This window comes from Ornithodoros turicata, chromosome 1 (genome assembly GCF_037126465.1).
Source record: "Ornithodoros turicata isolate Travis chromosome 1, ASM3712646v1, whole genome shotgun sequence".
Classification (NCBI taxonomy): domain Eukaryota; kingdom Metazoa; phylum Arthropoda; class Arachnida; order Ixodida; family Argasidae; genus Ornithodoros; species Ornithodoros turicata.
The window spans coordinates 31,188,314-31,208,815 of NC_088201.1; the positions used below are offsets into that span (position 1 = coordinate 31,188,314).

A 20,502-nucleotide genomic window follows, 5' to 3' on the forward strand; every position below is an offset into this window, starting at 1 on the left:
GATGGTGTGCGTTATGTGCAAGTTCGAGATTGGGGTCGTACTTTGTTCACCCTGCAGCAGCAAATGCGTTACTGCTGCGACATGGGCACCACCAATATGGTGCTGTTCTTCAACCATATAGAATGTCCAATATTGAAAGGCATCTGATATATTGAACTGTCCAGGAGAAAAACTGAGCATTTCAGCTTACACGTATGTTAGGACGGCCCTTCTTACAGCCTATACGGGCATATTTGTGACTTGGTCGCAGAAACGAAGCGCAGTGCACGTAATACACGTCTGCAACCTGATCATAGGCGACAATGTCGAACGTCACTCATGAGCTCTGACTGAGCACCCGAGTGCATGAACGGCCTCCCGCAAAGCCCTTAATCGGGGTGGATTTGCTGCAAAAAACATAGCTCAACAAACACTTGGGCATTAGAGGTGGGGTAAATTTCAACAAAGTACACTGTTTTCTAAGCTCTGTGTGCACAACGAACACGATTGTCCTTGAAAAGGATAAGGCTGTCCACAGGATATAATCTTGCTGTACAGTCTGGCAGACATGAGAACTTTAGTTGATATGGAATGATGCAGTCATTCACACTAAGGTATCAAGACACATGGCATGTCACATTTTATTGAAACACAAAATACAGACACGATGGAATGACCTTGCCACACGAAAAAAAAAACCTAGAGATACCTCCATGAAACGATGACCTTTAATTCATTGTACAAAACATTCTAGATGGGTTTCACAAACAGCTACCAAAGGCCAAAAAAGGGAAAAAATGGACACACGATGTAGAAGAGCCAGGAATCTGGCCACTTAAAAACAGAATGGGGAAAAGCGCTACCCATTGGATTCAGTATCTTGGTGGGCCGGGTCTACCCAACGGTCTGGGGACCTGTGTTCCTAGCAAGGGATGCCTCATGGGAGTTCCTCTATTGGGACCTGCCCTGTTAGAATCATTACCCATTCCAACCTGCTGTTGTCCACTATAGCCACTGTTGATTCCGCGGGCACCACCTCTAAAACCATCCCCATAGCCAGTGAAGCCTGGGTCTCCCTCCTGATAAGTGCCTGTCTCAGCTTGACCATGTGAAGTGCCACCCTGCGGATTAGCACTGCTCAGTGTTTTCAGCAGACTGGAACCATTGTGGATTAGGTTATCCAGTGCTTTCTGGACACTTGGGTTATCAAAGTTGATATAGGTTGATGCAGTGGGTTCAGGATTTGCCTGCTGCTGCGGGGGCTGCAGCAATGCTGGTACAGCGGCTGCCACTGCCGCAGCAGCTGCCGCTGGTGTTTGTGCTTGAACTATAGCTGAAGCTTGGCTTGCCAAGGGGCTAACCGGGCCAGGCTGGCCTATCATACTAAGAATGCGTTGTTGAAGCTCTTGCTGGGAAGGTTTTTCTTCTTCTGAAATAAGAAAAAGCACCACTACTGAATCACCTTCTCTGATAATGGTATGTAATGTTGTCTGTATGTTTACTTTGACAGCTTCAGAAGGGTGTTATAAGATCTTATTCATTAGTACTCACTCACGGGACAATGACAGACATGACACAACTACACAAAATGTTAAGGAAGTCTGACATCGATTTGATTGTACAGTCAACCCTCGACTTACGAACTCTCTCATTTTATGCACCTCGTTCATCACCTTCGAGTTTGCCTGTTGTTTTGTAAACCCTTGACTTCTGAACAAACCTAGAGTATCTAGAAGTGGAAAATCCAGAAACCTGGAGAAGATAGATTGAAACAAAGGCCTTGGGTCGAGAGCCGCTGATAATTCGGCTCTTGAATCTACAATACTTAAGGTTTTTTTTACTTCGATTCATGAATCTTGTCACCCAGTTAACAAAGCACCTACTCAACAGCTTACCAGGATTGCTGTGGAATGCTGATCCAGCTATTTACCGGAAAGGGTGACTTAGGTCACCCTTTCTGGTGACAGAGGAAAAATCTGTTCCTCCAACCACCCATTCAATACCTCCATATACGCCTCCGTAAACCCCTCGATTCACAAACGGTTTCCAAGAAATTTTGGCTGTTCATAGATTGAGGGTTGAGTGTATTTTAACCACGACCTACTAGCTATAACGACCATGTCATAGGCACCCCTTTCCAGCGCCGCATTTGGAAGCTAGCGGTGGCGCTACTCATCAGCCCGGTTATTGCTTCCTCAATTTCTACAGTACTTTGTACTTCAGCTTAGCTTAGTATTTTTGTACAAGCGGTGCATGTCCCACCGAAGATGTTTCATTCCAAAGTTGATTATTATCATCACTCTACGCGTTTTCATAGGAGCTGTTGCTGTCGTCTGCTACGGTAGTCGCACGTCCGCTTCTGCGCGTTCAGGATTAAAATTTAAATTGTCCAATCACGATGTAGATCTCGCGGGCAGATGAGTAGCGCCCCTAGCGGATCGTGCGGACGGGCTCCTCATAGAGTTTGATGAGGAGTGTCATATGCTCCTGATATGACATGGTCGTTATAATCCAGTAGGTTGTGATTTTAACACGAGCAAAAGTCCTGGGGGTTATAAAAGCAAGGTATACTTTGTAAATTTACTGCATCTGTGTTCATCAGGCCTGCCCTGCACAATAATACGTACTTTTACCTGAAACAAATGCGATTTTTTCCATATTGCATTCCACACGCAGCTTACGCGCAAAAAGGCAGTGAGTGCTACCAGATGTATATAAACTAACTTTGATTGTTGGAGCAATGTGACTCAGTGAACTTATTTGGACAACCTAGCATCCAGCAAGTGTGATTCATAATCTTGCCCTCTTCACCATTTTTTTTTTTGTCTCTTTTCACTGTGTCCCCAGCCTTCCACATGCTATTCTCTTGGGATAGATGACCGTCTCCAGACAAACCATTTATCCTATCATTAGGGTTCCAACTTTTCGGTGTTTTTATTTGGCAATGCACAGAGGGTGTTCGCCGGCGTTTTCAATTTCCAGAAAATTTTGACTTTTCGGAGATACCTTTAGGAGAACGTCCGAAAAACTCTAAATTTTCTAGAAATTGAGGGCTCCAGTGGGCGCCTCCCGATTTTGAAAACACTGAAAAGTTGGAACCCTGCCTATCATATAGTTTTCCTTCGTTACAGAGTCCTTCGTTCCATACACAATCCAAAATTTCATATTCCTTTCCTAAACCAATAGCAAAAATACAAGATTTTGAGGCCATTAAGTCTTGCGCTGTTGGTTGTACGCATCCCCCACAGCATTTATCTTACAAGAAGGTGCACATTTGCATTTAATTCCCCGTTTGGTTTATCTTTTCTCTGCACAAGGGAATACCCCATATGCGTCATGCCACACGTCATTACAGCTCTAATATTAGATCATTTTCAGTGACAACAATCAATACACCACACAACGTGCTGATCACACAAACGCAAGTACAAAAGAGGTACAATATTACATTGCAGAGAGAAGTAAAATTAGTGTCACAACTTAGAACAGGGAATGATAGGAAAGAAAACAAACAGAAGCCTAATTCTCATGTGACATTTTTTCACAAACTCACCAGGCTTTGGTCGCTCAACACGCTGTGGTACCGGTTCACCACGTTCCTGAAGAAGCTGTTTGTCCCGACGTTCTGTCAGGTACTGGATGATGCGGTCTAGTTCAGGGACGCTCAGGTACTTGCCATCCAGAAGAAGTTTGAACAGAAATTGCAGCTCTCTGTCCGGTTCATCTTGGTTTCCTGCTCTCCGGTTCTCCATGTGCTCACGGAAGTTTCGCGACACCAGCTTCAATGCATCGTCCAACGGCATGTTGCGGTGCTCTACAGGATGCACCAGGAAATAAAAAGGAATCTTCTGCCATATTATGTTGTCATTGGAGACGGTCAGACATAAAGGGAGAGCACTGAAGGGAGAGCAGAACTACACCCACAGGTAAACAATGATAGCGCATTTATGTCTTAAACGTTGTGCTATGTTTATAAGCAACAATATTCTGCAAGATATAAAGCTGTAGTTGCATCCACAAACACACAAAAAAGGAGTATGTTGAGTTAACTTAATTTATGATCAGTTCTCGTCACAGCTGAGTTATAGACAATACCTAACTGTTGCTGCACTCCCTTCAGTAGCATGAAAAAAAAAAAAAAAAAAAGAAGAAGAAAAAAAAAAAGATGATGATATTCATGCATTTTCGAGGAAGTTCGTTAGACTGTCAATTCAATATCAAACTGGTTCAATTATTCAAGAACGGATGGTGTGGCTACAAGAACGCTACGATACCACAATCCTGCTCAAGTTAAACATCAATGTTTTTGAAAAGCAAGCTCCTATGGTGACACGAAAAAAGTTGTCTGAACGGCTATTTAAAAAACGGAGAATGATATTAAAATGCAAAGGCTGCAAACACCCTGCTACATCAAGTGATAATAAAATCACTATACCTCTGTGCTAAGACATACCAAATTATGACAAGCTATTCGTAGAGGTAAGCACAAGTGCAGGTGTTTCCCCGGTTACTCCCAGATACCTGCACGATTTGCGGGTAAACCCCTGTTACCCACTTCCACTAAACTAACCTCTTGCGACTCTAACTTACTCATTAATTTTGGCATTTTTCAGTTTTTATCAGGAATAAAGAAGGAAGTAAACTTTTTTCACATATTCCATGGTCATTTGACCTTTCACAGGAGCTCCTGTGACCTGACTTGCTTAAATAACTGACAAATATGACATCAAACATAAACTGAAAAAGCATGTGCTCGTGGAAATCCCTCTCGTTGTTTTCGACTCAACTCCTCCCAGCAACAAATGAGTTGATCTCAGAATATCGTGGTCAGATTACACTAGCTGTCATCATGCCAGTCGTTTTCTCATGCTAACTCAATCAAACTGGAACTTCACTGTATGACAGGCTCAGAAGACAGAACTAACCATCATTCAGAAGGATTGGATTGGATTGGAAAAAGAAAGAAAAATACTGAAAGAAGGATACTGTTCTCGTTTCAGATTCGTTTTGCTATCTGCGAGTAGATATTCACTAGCCCTGCACACTAGGTGGCACACACCTGTGGGTGCTGTGCGGGTACAAGTTTACTTTTCATCCGCGCTCACCTCTAACTATCAGTAACTCAAACTTTAAAAGAGGCAGAAAGAAAAATAAATCCCAAATTCAAGAACCAAGCATACAATCTAACATAAAACTTTTCTGCTTTAGTGTTGTGATGTCTTTTTCATTTTGTCCATCTGTTTCACCAATGCATTGCGTTGAAACTTACATGCCTCTACTAAGACAAGATTTGACAATGGTCACAGAACTAAATCCCACTGAAACTAACAGTTTTACAATGTGCTTTTGCCCAAATTGGGGGAGGTGTTTAGCACAAACTATGGCATCATGCTGCTGACCCTCCTATTGAAGATGCATCTCCCATCGCTCATCAATGTTAGTCAATTCGACGCACAAATATAGGATCAGCAGTTAGCAATAAATATAGCATAGGCAACACATTTTCACGTTTCAGGAAAGCAGTTACATCCCGTGCCTTTGCTTCCTCTAATGTTGCACAAGCTATGCGCACGACCACACTACAGAAGACAAAGCCAAAATGATCAGCACTATATCAATAAAGTAGAATAGCAACAGAACAGCAACATCATGTTCTCCACATAGCTCTAAATATTTGAGGATGCCCTCACATTACTTAGTCACTACTGAGGCTTGAGAGTATTCTCTCTACCCATGTCAAACTCCAAAACCTCAACTTGCACAAACCTCACATTCATGAATGCCAGTACAGTCACATCATAGGGCTTGAAAATGAAGTGCCAAATTAAGGAAAACAGAGAAGAAAAGGCTTAGAGTATCTTCAGAATTGACAACCATGTGAAAGCAAAATATGCATTCATACAATATAGCAACAGCCCACCCCAGGAAAGATGGCAATGTGCCATGGGAATTTTGGTGGGCTTTCTCCAAGTGACAGCATTCCTTTCCTCCATCTCTGTATGTACAACTGAAGTAATCTGGAATAGGTAGCATGCACATTAGGAGGCCTTCTCCATCCCTCATGAACGCTAATGAAGATACAGGATAGTCTAAAAATGAGTACATACATTCACACAAAAATGTTGGAACAGCTAGTTTGAAACAGCAGAACGGCCAGCAAAACATGCATAGCACATTTGAGTTTGCCTAATGTTGGTGTGTAAGTTTAAACTCAAACTTCCCGTGTACACAATTACTGCTGTAAAAAAGAAAACATGCACCAACATGTAGAGAAAGATGTCAGTCTTACCTTTAGCAACTTGCCCTCTCTAATGGAAACTGGCAGCTATATAGTCAAATACTGTAAATGGTTTGTCATGCGTACAGGACATGACACCATCTCTTTACTCTTTGAATATTTTTTCTGGCTGCTAGCAGCGGTTCTATATTGGGCTGATCCAAAATCCAACTGATCAAAGCAGTATGCAGCTTTCACCTCCAAAATGTTTCCAAGCATTAAACTAACTATTAAGCTGTACCAGCATTGTATCTGGGACTCCGGAAAGTCAGAGAAATGGTCCTTCAAGATAACATCTGCTGGGTCTCGGATGCTAAAAAGTATTTTGTCAAAAGCGGCTCAAAATACAGAACATATTTATGGTTTTCTCGGAGTTATAAATTTTGAAGTGGTATGGAAGCAATCAGGCCAGAGAATTTATATTGGCTTCGCATTTTGCAGTACATAAAAATGAAGAAATTACGTTTAAACCTTTACATAAAGAAACAAGTCTTGCAGCAGCAGGCCCACTGTAATGTTATTTAGGTCCGTATAATTTTTGTAAGAACTTCATTATTCATAAAATATTATAGGAAAAAAAATCACATTACATCCAAAAGTCCCTAACTGGAGAGATCAAAAACAGGATGTGACAGAATGAGTCAAAATAAGCTTGAAGGTGCAAGCTTCTGATTTCACGCAAAGAAAATTGTTGAAGTATACTTCACAGTGGAGAGAGTACATATAGAGCATACTGGATATACTGGTACACGTTTAACACAAAAGAAGAGAGACATGGAGTGAGAACATGGGATGAAACCTCAACTTGCAATGTGTGTTCATGTTTGTATTTTCTTTTGCAAGCATTCTTGCTATAAAGTTATATACTTCTAAAATTGATATGGCACCCATGCAATGTTCTCATTGTGACATTAGCAACTGACACTACTATGGGACAAGCATATTTCGAGTCAAATCAAATCTCAGCACATATGCACCTCAATACAATCTCGCATGACACAAATTCACTGTCGTGATACGGGCTACCCTCTGGCTGCTGTGCAGAACATATCCAAATTCAAGGAAAATGTGACAGTTCAGCTGTCCCACAACAGTGGAAGCAACATCAAGCCATAGCAATGCTTGTACTAGCTTTTTCATTTCACCGAGAAACATTGCGAGAAAAACACATAATATTGTACAGAACATCTGGGCTGCGAGCAGTGAAGACCTTCTTGCTTATTTTGCGCTGAATAACCTCATGAATGTAATAACCACATTGAACTAGTAAATGATTTGTCCTACCAACACACATCTGATAAAGAATGACATGACAAAAGATATTTAAAAATGTTCTATAAAACAGCAGCAAGGTTTCAGAATTTTTGCCATGTTTGCACGTGAATGACTACTAAGTACACACACTTACTTCGGTAACTTTCGACTTCTGATGCAACGACTTCAGTGGAATGAACACAATGCCTAACCCACATGTTCTCACTCGGATGTTGACAAAGGCTGCCCAAGATTAAGAGCTAGTAAAACGCACTTGACACAGAAAATAACTACCATTTTAATGACCTCCTCCTGGTGCCAGCAGACACTAGGATTTCCGTGAGTTAACGGAAATGTACTGATTCCTGGGCAGTGGACACATGTAGTGTTTGCGGCGACATGAGATTGCGATAGTCTCAACAATGTATGCCTCATTTGCGAATGTACAAGCGAGTTAGAAACATGTAACTAGCCAAAACACCTTATGGACTTCAGAATTACATGTACACACAGTCAATCTCGTTTACAACAGGGGGAGTCAAAGGAAACTTTTAACTGTAAAGAACGAAGTCATGAATGAATGAACACGACCTCAACAGATCAACCCAAAAGAAATTACCGGCAAATACAGTCATGTCTCATTTGTCGGAATGTGGTCACATACGGTCAAAACATGTTACGATGAAAAATGGAAAAGAAACACGAAGCAGAAAGAGCCATCAACAGTATCACATAAGCATTTTATTGGAACTATTTTATAATTTCAGTACACAGTCAGTCATTCATTAGCCCAGGTGATGGATGAAAAGAGTTCACCCATTCCTAGACTGGGCTACGTCCTGATTTCACTGGAACTTGGTCCTTTGTGGTTGCGCTGCAACTACGTATATCCGTAAGCCATAACAGAGACATCTCACTACGTTGCTACTGTCAATGGACATGTCCCATGTTTGTGGCCCTCGTTGGTCCTTCCAACACCAGAGTTGCAGTCTGTCTCTTCACGTACAAACGTGGGGGCTTTTAAATATTTGAGTCTCTGTTTACAGTAACATCATGCTGACCCCTTTCCAGTATTTTAATATTCAGCAAATAATATGAAGAGCGATACTACTGCTGTGCATTTCTCCAGAGAGCAGGTGCACACACAAAGTGTGGCATCATAGGAAACCGCCTTAGAGGACAAAAACAAGCATGTGTGACAAAGAGAAATACTTGTCGAAGATGATTTCATCACACTCAAAAGTTCTATGTAAGTAATAGCATAGCAAGAATGGAGATTGTGGGTAAGATATGGTCTGCGTTAGAAGGAGAAGAAACTCATGACAGATATGCAGTCTTTGTTGCTGTCTATTAAAACTACGGTGGACGCATAAGACTACATGGGAACCTCTCAGGAGCTTGTGCACGCAACGAGGTTTGATGCAGTTCACTTAAAAAACACTCCACACTTCAGACTGTTGGTGCTATTGTCTACACATATGGACAAACAGGAATAATCCGCTTTCGAATAAATACCAGTTCCAGATAACCCTGCGGCGACCACTTAAGGTATCCACATTTATTTGTTCAAAGTTGTCAAATTGCTTTTGTAAAACTCACAAAGGTACGAAACATGTGTTACAAAATATTGCTCACTGTTTTGTATGGACATCGTAACTCTGGCACTCGACATTTTGTAGATCTGAACTGTTCAAGCATCCTCCATGATATATGCACATGCTCGCACATCTCCAAGATAACTGTGATGCAATGGAACAGTTTCGCTTCTCAAATCCTGTCAAAAATGAACTAAAGCTCACGTTGCATCCTAAGTGGTCAAACGAGTAATTTCACTTGTCTGTTATCATTCCACGAGCATTTTAATATGGGATGGCCATAATTTTTTCACTGAATGATTAAATGACAGCGCACGTCTACACAGTCTGCCAACCGCTTCTTTTCTTGTAGTCACATGCAACTGTTCAAGTGAAAAATATACTAAAAATATCACTATCACGACAAGGTGTCAGTTCATGATTATAAAAACCACAGCACCAATTTCAACTGCACCTCACATTTCTCATCTTTATGTTCCCATTCATCAAATAAGAGTTTGACTGAACTGCCTTGCTACAATCTACACCAATTACATCAAATTGTCACAGTTTATATGTTTATAGTGCCACATGCCTGAGTGACGACCGAGTATGTGATAAACTGTCGCAAGGAACTTTCTTGATGTGTCTGTATTATCAACCCCAAACTCTTAATTAAACAGATACTCAAAGAATGCTGTTCAAGAGTGCTCAGTAGCGAGGTGTACAAGAAGACAGGTGGTTGAAAAACTTGACAGCATTGGGGGAAGAAGAATGGGATAGGACAGTGTGAAGAGACTTAAACCCAGTAGGCCTTGGTTGGGCATTCGTAGAGTGATACTGATATTGTGCCTTGTAGCCCAGCAGGCTAATAATGCGTAGGCATAGTAATGGCCAGTCAGTGCCTGATGCATAACTGCCCATGTTGAAAGCAGTGCTCATTCACACAAGAGTAGTAACGAAAGATGGTGTGGAGCAATATGCTGCATATTCACGCTCCAACTGCGAGGCAAGAAGCAAGTACCTTTGGCACTCCCGGAAAATAGGCATACTTCCAATGTTTTAAGGTGGAATAAGTGCCACACTTATGTGAGTGGTACAGCTCCAACACATGCTTGCCATTGAAATGTTTTCAGTACTTATGCGTGTTCTTATGCTGGCCAACACCATGGCTACAACTGATCCGTAGCCATATCAATATCTCCTGCAATGTCCGCAGTCCTTGGTCGTGATGTGTGTAGAAGTAGTCCAAATCTGGGTCACCAAACTGTAGCGTTGTTGCAGCAACCGAAAATATGACATGCAGCCTCAGACCATAAAAAAAGAATGATTTTTATTTCCTGTGACGGCTTGTGCTGCACTGTATCCTGTACTTCTGTGCCTTCTTTCTCTACAAGCTCCCCCATGCCTGCATCAGCATATGGATGTGGACACGGATCTGCCATAGCCATGATGGTGTGTTTACACCTATTAGGATCTGGTACTAATGCATAACAGTATTCCACAGGATCTGCTTCAACATATTTAATACCTTATATTCACAGGTGTGGAATGAAATTAGAATAGATTTATTCTATGATGTGGACTGGAATTTGGCCCCTAATCTGAATTGAGTCAATCCATCTTAGACCCGCCAGCATGGTTAACGTTAAAAAATTTAATGACTATGAGGTTTTCACTTTTCATCACAGAGTTACTGCTATAAGTAAAAGTGAGGAAAGTTCTACACCGTCATGGCACACCAAAGATTCCAAAAGCCTAAAAGAGTATAAGTAGAGGACAATGAACAATTCGTCTTACTGTACACTTGTCCCCTTTCGGTAATTATTACAACCCAAAACACAATGTTCACAATACTAGGTGTATGCATGACACTTCGCCCTCCATGAGGAGTTCCAGCAAGTAACTTTATTTTTTTTATTTACAATCCAGTTTGCTGCTAGTTCAGCAGCTGTGGCAGCAGGACAGAACATTGAAACAGTGCTCTTGCAAATGTTTTGAAAGACGTGTTTCTTGTCACGTGAATGTGAGCCTCGCACCATGGCGTGTAAACTACCAAGAGCAATTATGTTGCAGATGTTTGAAGCCGTTATGATTGCATGTCCCTAAGAACATGATCAACGACCAAAGCCCACCCCGCATTTCTTACCACGGAGGCAGATATACAATATGGACGCAAAAGAACAAAAGAACCGAAGTGTAAGATCAGCAACAGTGGAGCACACAAACAGCATGCCCACAGGATCTCATAATTTCCTTCATTGCCATTTGATACACTTAAGTGCCGAAAAAAATATGCAGTCCTCATTGAATGTGTTAACCACTGTTACTGCTGCAATTTGACAGGTAGAATATACTGGAGTTCTACAGGGGTAAAGCTACATCAATCGTGGCAAGCAAGCAAATGAAGATAAGACAGCATTCTGAGAAAGTTTGTATGTGGCTGCCTTTTCATAATAGGCAGTACAAAAATAAAAATCCTGCTCATAAATAAGAATTTACCACAGACCCTACCGTACAGATATAATTAATTTATCTCAAATATCCTCTTGTTATCATATAAAAACAACACAGTCGTATGTATAATAGACTGCCGTGCTCAAGGTATGTAAAAGTCGCCTAAATTTGTACCGCAAGTATTAAAGTGAGTTGCAACATATGTCAACTCCCAATAACTCATTGCTGTTCTTAAGGGTAGCATTTCCTAATATATGACTGAGGAACAAATAACATGCACTAATCTCAGCAAAGCTCAGATTGCAAGAAAGTCAAAAGTGTCTTACCCTGGGGCACGCCATAGAGAATGTTGATGGTCACACTTCCATGAACTTCATGTTGTTCGGTCACAACAGCAGCAAAGAGTGTGCCCTGCTGTGTGAGGTCTTCCAAAGCACGGCTCAGAAGAGCTTCATCTTTGAGAAACAGCAAGTCAACTTGCAGTCCAAGGTTCTTCAGCCTACGCTCTACCATCTCAGCATAGTTCCTAAATTCGAAAATTAGGAAAGAATGCGATGAAAATAAAGAATGAAAGTATTATTTTAAAATATGAATGAACTTTTCAGGACAATGTGATGAAAAACTACAGAGTGGAAAACTAACAAAGGTGGGATCTACCTGACGGCTGCGGATCCCACACAATCTGGAGTGTTGCCATTGTACCGTGTGGGTTGAATTACAGCGTCATTTGTGTACATTTATAGCCTCATGATGCACTCTTGGTCATCATTCAACAATTTGGATAGGACATCATGTTTAACAGGTAAGCAAAGCCTTAAGCGAAGGAATATTATTGTACTTAATCAGGGTTGCAGTGAAATGACCCGTTTCCATTTTGTAACCATGACAAGGAATGCAGCATCTGCAGCCTTTAGATGTCCTTCTGCATTAGCAACAGTCATGTGTCTCGATAGACTTTTCATTTAGTTCTATATGACTTAGCTCTGAACTCGGCAGTCATAGATGTCTCGTGCATTATCCCTCTCAGTGACTCTATTGAAGGGTGTCAGACTAAGAGCAATCCAGACAGCAGACACACTCTCTTCGTCTGCAAAATCACATCGATAGCCAGTCAATTAATCCCATGGCTGCTTTTTAAGCACCAGGCTGAGAGTGTTACTAGGTTTCTGTTGCAGAGAGTGGATAATGTTTCAAAGGTTCTAGCGCACCTGAGACAACTCCAGAAAAAACAAGGCAATATCAATATGCGCAATGGCCTTTTGGTCAAGGACTGACACATTATTTTTCCAAACGGGATGTGCCGAAACGTGCCGCTTCTAATCCACGATGGTTATTAGAGTATCGGATGATGCAAGGATAGGACAAGAGGACAAACTTTGAACAGCGAAATTGAGCGACTCATGAAAGCTGGTGAGAGATGTGTGCAGACCAGAGTACAACGTTCCAGGCTGCTCATAAGCGTACCATTCCCAAGTCACCCATGACTGCACGTAATCGATGACTTGTTTGAGCTCGAAGGGAAGCAATATGCCCTGGAAGTGTTCTGCCTAGGCCTCCATATATTACACCAGGCCTGAAAGCTTCAGAATGCTCCCACAGAAAACTTGTGCTGACCTTAGTTTATTTGCTTACCACAATGGTGTTTGCTACCTGGCCCAGAATGGTGGCAATGTTGTTGGATGGCAATATAAGTATAAAATGTTATAATATGCCTACAGTGTACAGTATTGTGCAGTGTACAGTATGTAACAATGGTTTGTAGCACACATTTTTATGAATTCAATTCTAGCAGTAGCTGGAACATATGTGAATGTTCATATGAACACATCATAGGAAAAGTGTGCTGCTATAATCATCGGTTGTCGCAAAACATTCCAGTCACCGATTGGCGTTCTGCCTCAAATTTCAGTAGATATGAGATTTATTCGAAGGCACAGCAGTAACGAATTACACTTGGGTGGGGCACGTAACGCTTGAAGCCGCTTTGAGGAGAAGTTGCAGCATGCAATTGCCACGGTGGAGGGAGGTACACACAATTTAAATCGTAACCAATTCCCAAAAAATCTGAGTTCTCAGTGGAGAATGGCTCGCAAGGCGGACTCTTACCTGAAGTATATCATATTTTTGCCATACTGTATTCAACGTAGGCGCAGTTCATGCATAAAAGAAGCGTCGAGCGACCCACCTAACACACCCCCTACAAGCGGAATGACATTACTTACATCCTTTGCTCACACCAATAGTTACACCAAGCTAGCCCGCCAGTGGCCAAGGTCACCTGCTTCTGACGTCACAGCCAGTCTCTCCGTCGTGGCGGCAGCGGTGGCGTCGAAGCAGTCGCTTTTTTGACCGTGCTTTTTAGTTAATACAGTTGCCATCAGATTTTTCGGACTCGGCGGGGATCGCGCAAAAGTCCGAATAAACGAGCAGTCAGAAAAAAATTAAAAAAATTTCGCTTCAAAAGTCAACTTTATTAAGCACTAGTAGACCGGAAAAAGGTTTGCTTTCTTGGCAGTCGTCCATATCTGCCAGATAACATCGGCTTCTATATTTCCTGAAGTGATATTTCGTCATTGTGTACGGACAAAAGCACCGCAATCACCTTTATTAGGCCGAGTTAACGGCTGCGCTGTGAGACGGCAAGTCGCCAATATCTCGAACACATGGAGGGAAGGGACATACTTCTGGCAACATTACGCATCTTCCGCAAGTCGGCTTCACCTAACGCCTGTCTACTTCAGGTGAAGCTCGCTTTACGGCACTGTCACGCGACCCTTGAATGGACAACACGTGCTGGGCCTTCGCGAATTCCGGCAGCGTTGGCCAAAACGAAGACGCAAAAGTGCTACGACAGGCTTCCTTCAAGAGTAATGGAAAATGAACAGTCACTGCCTATTTGCTTGACTCAATTTTTATATTTGGTTTAGTTCTTTTCATACAAATTTAGAGTCATTTTCAGTCAGTTTCATACAAGTTTAGTCCCCTTTAGACATGCTTCACTCCTTATTCTAGGTCCAGTTAAAGTGGGTCACAAGGAGAAATGACTAATATGCAGTTCCTTGATCTTTGCATCATATGCATGTGGTAAGCTTGCAACTGCTCGTGACGCTCGCTGGCTGGGCAAACTGAGTCAGAAATATCAAGCAACAGGGCTGTACAGCATATGAAATTTTGGACGTTGTTATACATTAACTCTATGGGGCCCATGGCCGTTCTGCGAATGCGTCTGAACAATCAAGCATGTCCGAAAAATCGGTCGGCGACTGTAGCTCCATTATTTAACCAATGTTGGGTCCATAATTCGCATGATGAATAGATTAGTGGCTAGGAATGCATTACATATGCTTGTAGAGGTTTTTGGGATCTCTCCATGGTCCCTTTAAGTGCAACAATTTTTTCGTTCCTTCTACTTCAGGCTCAAGAGGAGTCCACTGTATATGTATTTTTACTTTTTGCTGCAGGTAAATTTTCGATGCAACTTTTGTGATCCAGCAATGAGACTCACCTGTTCTGTCGCTGAAGGACGATTATCTCACAATCATTGGGCTTCCTCAGTTCAGTAGGAGGCTCAGGCCTGAATGGGGGACCCAGAGGGCCACTGTCCCATAATTGTGGGAGATAAACATACAATAAGTACTCACAGTCTCTGGTAGTGCCAGAAGGACCATAACTACAATACTCATAGGTAACAATATTGTAGTGGTGGCAACATGCATTTACACATTTAGGAGTACAGTCCAGCCTGTTATATTCAGTCCGAGTCAAGCCTGAACGATAATGACGGGAATGTGAAATCCAATCATTTTATCAGAGTTATCGTTATATAGGAGCTTTTGCAAAATCACAAGGTGAACACCCTCCTTGCCTCTCTTCTGGAGCTTCACGGTCACTTGCAAAAATTGTGCACTCTTTATACATAGGTTGCCATTATTTTTCTCAGATGTCATAATAATATGAACCTCTGAACACCCACATATTCTGCAGCATCTGTTTCCAGAAAAAGAGCAGAACGCGCCTCGTCCACGCATGTTTGGGCGGCGACACGCAACAGTCTGCCAACTCACATTTTGGAAGGCACAGTACTTCACAATGAGGCTTTGCACCAGTACAAAAACCATCGAGCCATGTACTTCTCATCAAAATGCATCTCGTAACCACAGACGCCATCGTAGCATGCAGCAAACCAGAAGAAAACATGAGGGACAGAGAACGATGCCGAGAGGGAGCAACCTCCTCTACTTCTCACGAGCCCCTTTGAAGCCGCGCGCCTTGTAACGGGCGCATCTAATCCCTGTCAGTTATGCAAAGATAAATGCACCACATTCTCACTTTAATGCTCACGGAGGCTAAGGCTAGATTTTTACATGTTTTACCGGCTGCCAGGACAATTATGATCGCTATACGCGACCAAACTCTTTCACGGCGATCGTTAAATCGATGTCTTGTTTAAAGTGCACTTTTACGTGAAATTCAAAGGGTGAGCTGACGGGAACCAGCAATTTGATCATAATATGGGAGATATCGGATTGTAATAAACGGGCTAGACTGTACGTATAACACTTTGTGCACATACTTCTCTCTTCGACTGAGTTATGATTCAAGGCTAGCACCTCATGTTTCTTTCCACTAAAATTAAGAAATAAGCAAAGCTACCTACAGAGTGCTTGTGTATATCACATTCATGAGAATTTAAATTTTAGCACTGTTCATAAGAAAAAGCAAATGAAGTAAATACTGTTCTTAAAATCCAGCCCCACTAGCCATTCTGCTCTCTTTGTTGCAATTCTTAGTGACTATTCATCTGTATGTTTAGGGATTGGCACCATTACAGAACTGAAGGTGTGCTCCCATATTTCAGTTAAATGTACAGGGTTCGCCAAGATAAACTTCGGGGTTTGTAACGAAGATAAAACTAAAAAAAACAGTGCGGGAAGCTAAAGTAGGTATTAGAGGACGCATTATGCGCCAAAATTTTATGTGGATACTGCCACTTGGTCCGCTTCTCTACGGATAAATCGTGAAAATTAAAAAAACGCCGCTGCCTAACATTTGCAATTGGATATACCTGTGTTTCAGCTCCTTTCCGTCAGATGGCGAAACAGTCCAACGCGGCTTTGCAGACGACATCAAAACCAAGTGAACATGTGGAACTGAATGCAGAGTCATACTCTGCAACGCCGCGTTCGACAAACACAGGTATAGCCGATTGGAAATGTTAGGCAGCTGCGTTTTTTTTTAATTTTCACGATTTATCCGTAGAGAAGCGGACCAAGTGGCGATATCTGCATAAAATTCTGGAGCATAATAAGTCTTCTAACATCTACTTTAGCTTCCCAACACTGTTCTGATTTGTTTTATCTTCGTTACAAACCCCGAAGTTTATCTTGGCGAACCCTGTACTCCTGTAGAGCACATTTGCGTGCAAGCATGCTGCTACAGTCTTCCATAACTATATATGGCGTGTGTATTAAGGACGCTTAAAGACGCCTGCATTTTACAAGGTACTGAAATATAGCATATTTACTAATATTAATATTAGCATAGCATATTAATGCCGACTGCAGAAGTATGTTCACACTCACCCCCTAGAGGGAAGGTCGCTGTACCCAGGACCACCAGGAGGATCATCTCGACCGTACCGCATGTCGCTGTTGCCTCTTGGGTAGTCATCTCTACCCCCTCCTCCCCAGTAGTCATCTCTTCCACCATAGCGGCCACCCACGTCGTCCCTTCCAAAACGTCCAGGAGGAGGGTCATCCCGTCCATAGCGACCTCCGTCAGGTCCACCAAATCTGCAAGCAGCACAACAATTGGCACCAAAATATTGCATCATACATTAAGTGTGGACCACTTCACAGCCACACTTGTCAAGCATCAGCATGAATTCTGCATTGTACGATTCCCTGCACACAGACCATTCACAAGGTAACTCTGGCATGCTGCAAGATATCGGCTACTATTATTGCAAGCTGTATGACGAATTTCTAATGATGAATGAAGCTGTAGAATTTCTTTGTGGCTTGGCAGAACGGAAGCTGACCTCGTACATGAAGATCATGATTCAAACATGAACCTTGATATTCTTTTTCTCCTCGCATAATTAAAGGAACCATCAAGAGATCCTCAAAACCTCTGTATGCATATGTAATGCATTCTTGGACGCTAATACATTCATCATGGGGAGTACGAACCAAACATTGGTTAGAATAACAAAGATATTAACTTAAAAAAAAAAAAAAAAAACTGCTAAAAAAAGGCGACTACTGCGACCCGACTGTTGCCGGCGTGGCCGAGAAACTAAATGAATGTCACAAGCAGGTCACCTTCCCCGCAGGCGGACTGGCTTGATGAAACTTTGGAGTGAGCCAACGACGCAGGAGATGTCAGACCGCTTGTAGGGTGTGTGGTGGGCGACCACTCAACACTTCTTTTGCGTGTGAACTGCGGCCACGTTGAATGCGATATGACAAAAATCGGATATATTTCTGATAAAAGTCCTCCTTGAGAGCCATTCTCCACAGAGAACTGAGATATTTCAGGAATCTCTTCATGGTCCCTTTAATGCATCCCCTTCATAGCGATACGTTCCCGGGCAAAAAAAAAAATAAAAATAAATAAAGTTAATTGATTATGCAAGCAAATATGGTAACTGCATCACACAACTTTGTGCACTTTTCACCAGATTTCCTTAGTGAACGAAAACGCACACATAAATGCCAGTAGGTGGACCATGCTTCTAGGTAATGAAACACATGTAACCATTAAACCTGGGATGCACAAACTAGAGCCCTGCACGAGACGACTTTTCCGGGCCTGACCCAGCCCGGGCACATCGAAAAATACACTGATCCGGCCAGGGTCTTCCTGTTTTTATGCGGCCCGGCGACTCAGCAAATAGAGCCTGGCTTAGCATTTCCAGACGTGACTTACGCGTTTCTCGCGCTTTAAAGCAAATTGAAAAGAAAATTTATAAGAAAAGACAAGGCCACAAACATACAAGAACTGGCGGTTTAACACCGCAACAGCACGAGACCAAGCTTTGCGAACGTGATTGTGAAATATGTGAGGAGTCAGGAGCAATGTGAAGTGGCTTTTAGAAGGTTCTATAGCGTCAAATCATACGCATAATGCAGTGTTCGTTGCTTGTTTTTGCAAATATATGCACAGCAATGTCGTAAGCACGTGATGATATGAACTAATACTCCTGCATTGTGTGGAATTAACTGTGTGACCAAGCCAAGCCAGACTCTCGGAAACATGTTTGTCGTCCCGGGCTCAGTCCGCGGTGTTGGCATATTTTGTCGACCCGGAGCACACAGTCAATAAAAAGCCTGACCCAGCATGTGGGCCGAGTAGGGGGCCTAGGTCTGTGCAGGGCTCTAGCACACACACTAAATTATGGTTATGCCTTTTGTTTAATAGCACAGAAGCAACACTGGGATCAATGGACCTTTTTCACAACTGCTTATGGGCATGTGCAAGTTTATCTCCCTCTTTCTGAAGTATGGCATGTGTGTTAAGGATACCTGCATTTTACAAGGTCTATCTTTATACTGAAATATAGCATATTTATTAATATTATTAGCATAGTGTATCAATGCCGACTGCAAAAGTATGTTTACACTCACCCCCTAGAGGGAAGGTCCCTGTACCCAAATTGCAGGGAATGTGCAGCAGTTAACTACTTGTAGTTAAACTACTAGTTAAGCTACTGCATAGTAGTTAAAAAGTAGTTAGAAACTACTTGCAAAAATGGTAGTTGACTACAGTTGTTAGGTTACAGCGGGCTACAACTACTTGGCATTTTTGAAGAATTTTCTAAGGGGAGTCAGGACAGTATCCAAAGTGTTGCAACAGGACCGTTGGCTGTCGGGGCATTGGTCGAGTTAGACTGATTAGACGCGGAATGTAGACATTCATTGTCAATCTTGCGCACAGAAATGCTATGGCACGTGAGCAAAAAGTACGTCTTTTGTGTTAATCAGGGTACATAACGATCGACACACACAGCCCATTCAAGAAGTTTACGCCCCCTCCATCGTCAGATTGGAGGTCATGACCTTATCGTTGACACATCACCACATCGGTATTGTATGGTGGGGCGCGTGCTGTGCTATGACTGTTGCGAGTGCGGGAGTTCACTGTCTTCTCGCTCCCCACGCACTCACATGCTATTTCTACGCCTAAGCGATCATAGATATAACAACGCGCACAAAATATCAGAGTAGTTAAAAATGCGGTTAAACTACATCGTAATTGTTGCAAAGTAGTTTTAACTAGTGCGGCTGTGATGTAGTTACACTAGTAGTTAAACTACAATTTGACACAGCAGTTATAGTTAAACTATACTAAAAAAGTAGTTACAGCACACCTCTGCCAAATTGCCTTCCAAATTATAGATCAATCAATCCAAATGTTCAATAGATGACGCGAGATGGGGACGACAGAAGTGGGGACCAGTGGGGACACAGCACAAACAGCACAAGCTCATTTGTCCCACTCCGGGCCGGTTTTGGTCCTTTGTGCTACCCACGTGGGTTTGTTTTGGCGTGCGCCGGGGGTGGCTCGCTGGAGAGCCACTAGGATACGACGCGTACGTGAAAAAGGTCAATTCCAAGCAAACGACAAGAGCTACTGACAGTAGTATGAGCAGTATTAGTATGGGAGGGGGGACGGGGTCTATCATTAGGGAGCGATCCCGATCCCCATGAACAACATTTGCCAGTTTGGGTATTTCATTGCCACTTCTAACGACTGCATGTTTAGCTTGGCTCCACCCATCCACGAGCTTCACATCATGCTTACACCTGATACACATTGAGACACCTGGAAATGTGACATGGGCCCTCTCAGCCAAGAGCTGAAGAGAAACATGTGGAAAACAATTTGATTTGAAAGCAGAGGCGTCATACGGATCCACGTGTCAACCATGGACAGAAGTCGCGTGAAACAGCTAGCAGC

At 42.5% G+C, this 20,502-nt stretch overlaps 1 protein-coding gene across 3 annotated transcripts in view; it reads right to left on the bottom strand.

Annotated features, from left to right (window-relative positions):
- Positions 1-606: 606 nt before the first annotated feature.
- Positions 607-20,502, bottom strand: part of LOC135377863 (nuclear receptor coactivator 5-like) — a 33,658-nt gene continuing 13,762 nt past the window's right edge. For all 3 annotated transcript variants that reach the window (XM_064610579.1, XM_064610580.1, XM_064610581.1), the window contains 5 exons: positions 17,124-17,333; positions 15,047-15,139; positions 11,868-12,067; positions 3,533-3,793; positions 607-1,408 (listed from right to left, as the gene is read on the bottom strand). In XM_064610579.1, the coding sequence (XP_064466649.1) occupies positions 852-1,408; positions 3,533-3,793; positions 11,868-12,067; positions 15,047-15,139; positions 17,124-17,333 (1,321 nt within the window). In that variant the 3' untranslated portion in view covers positions 607-851. The remainder of the gene's footprint in view (positions 1,409-3,532; positions 3,794-11,867; positions 12,068-15,046; positions 15,140-17,123; positions 17,334-20,502) is intronic.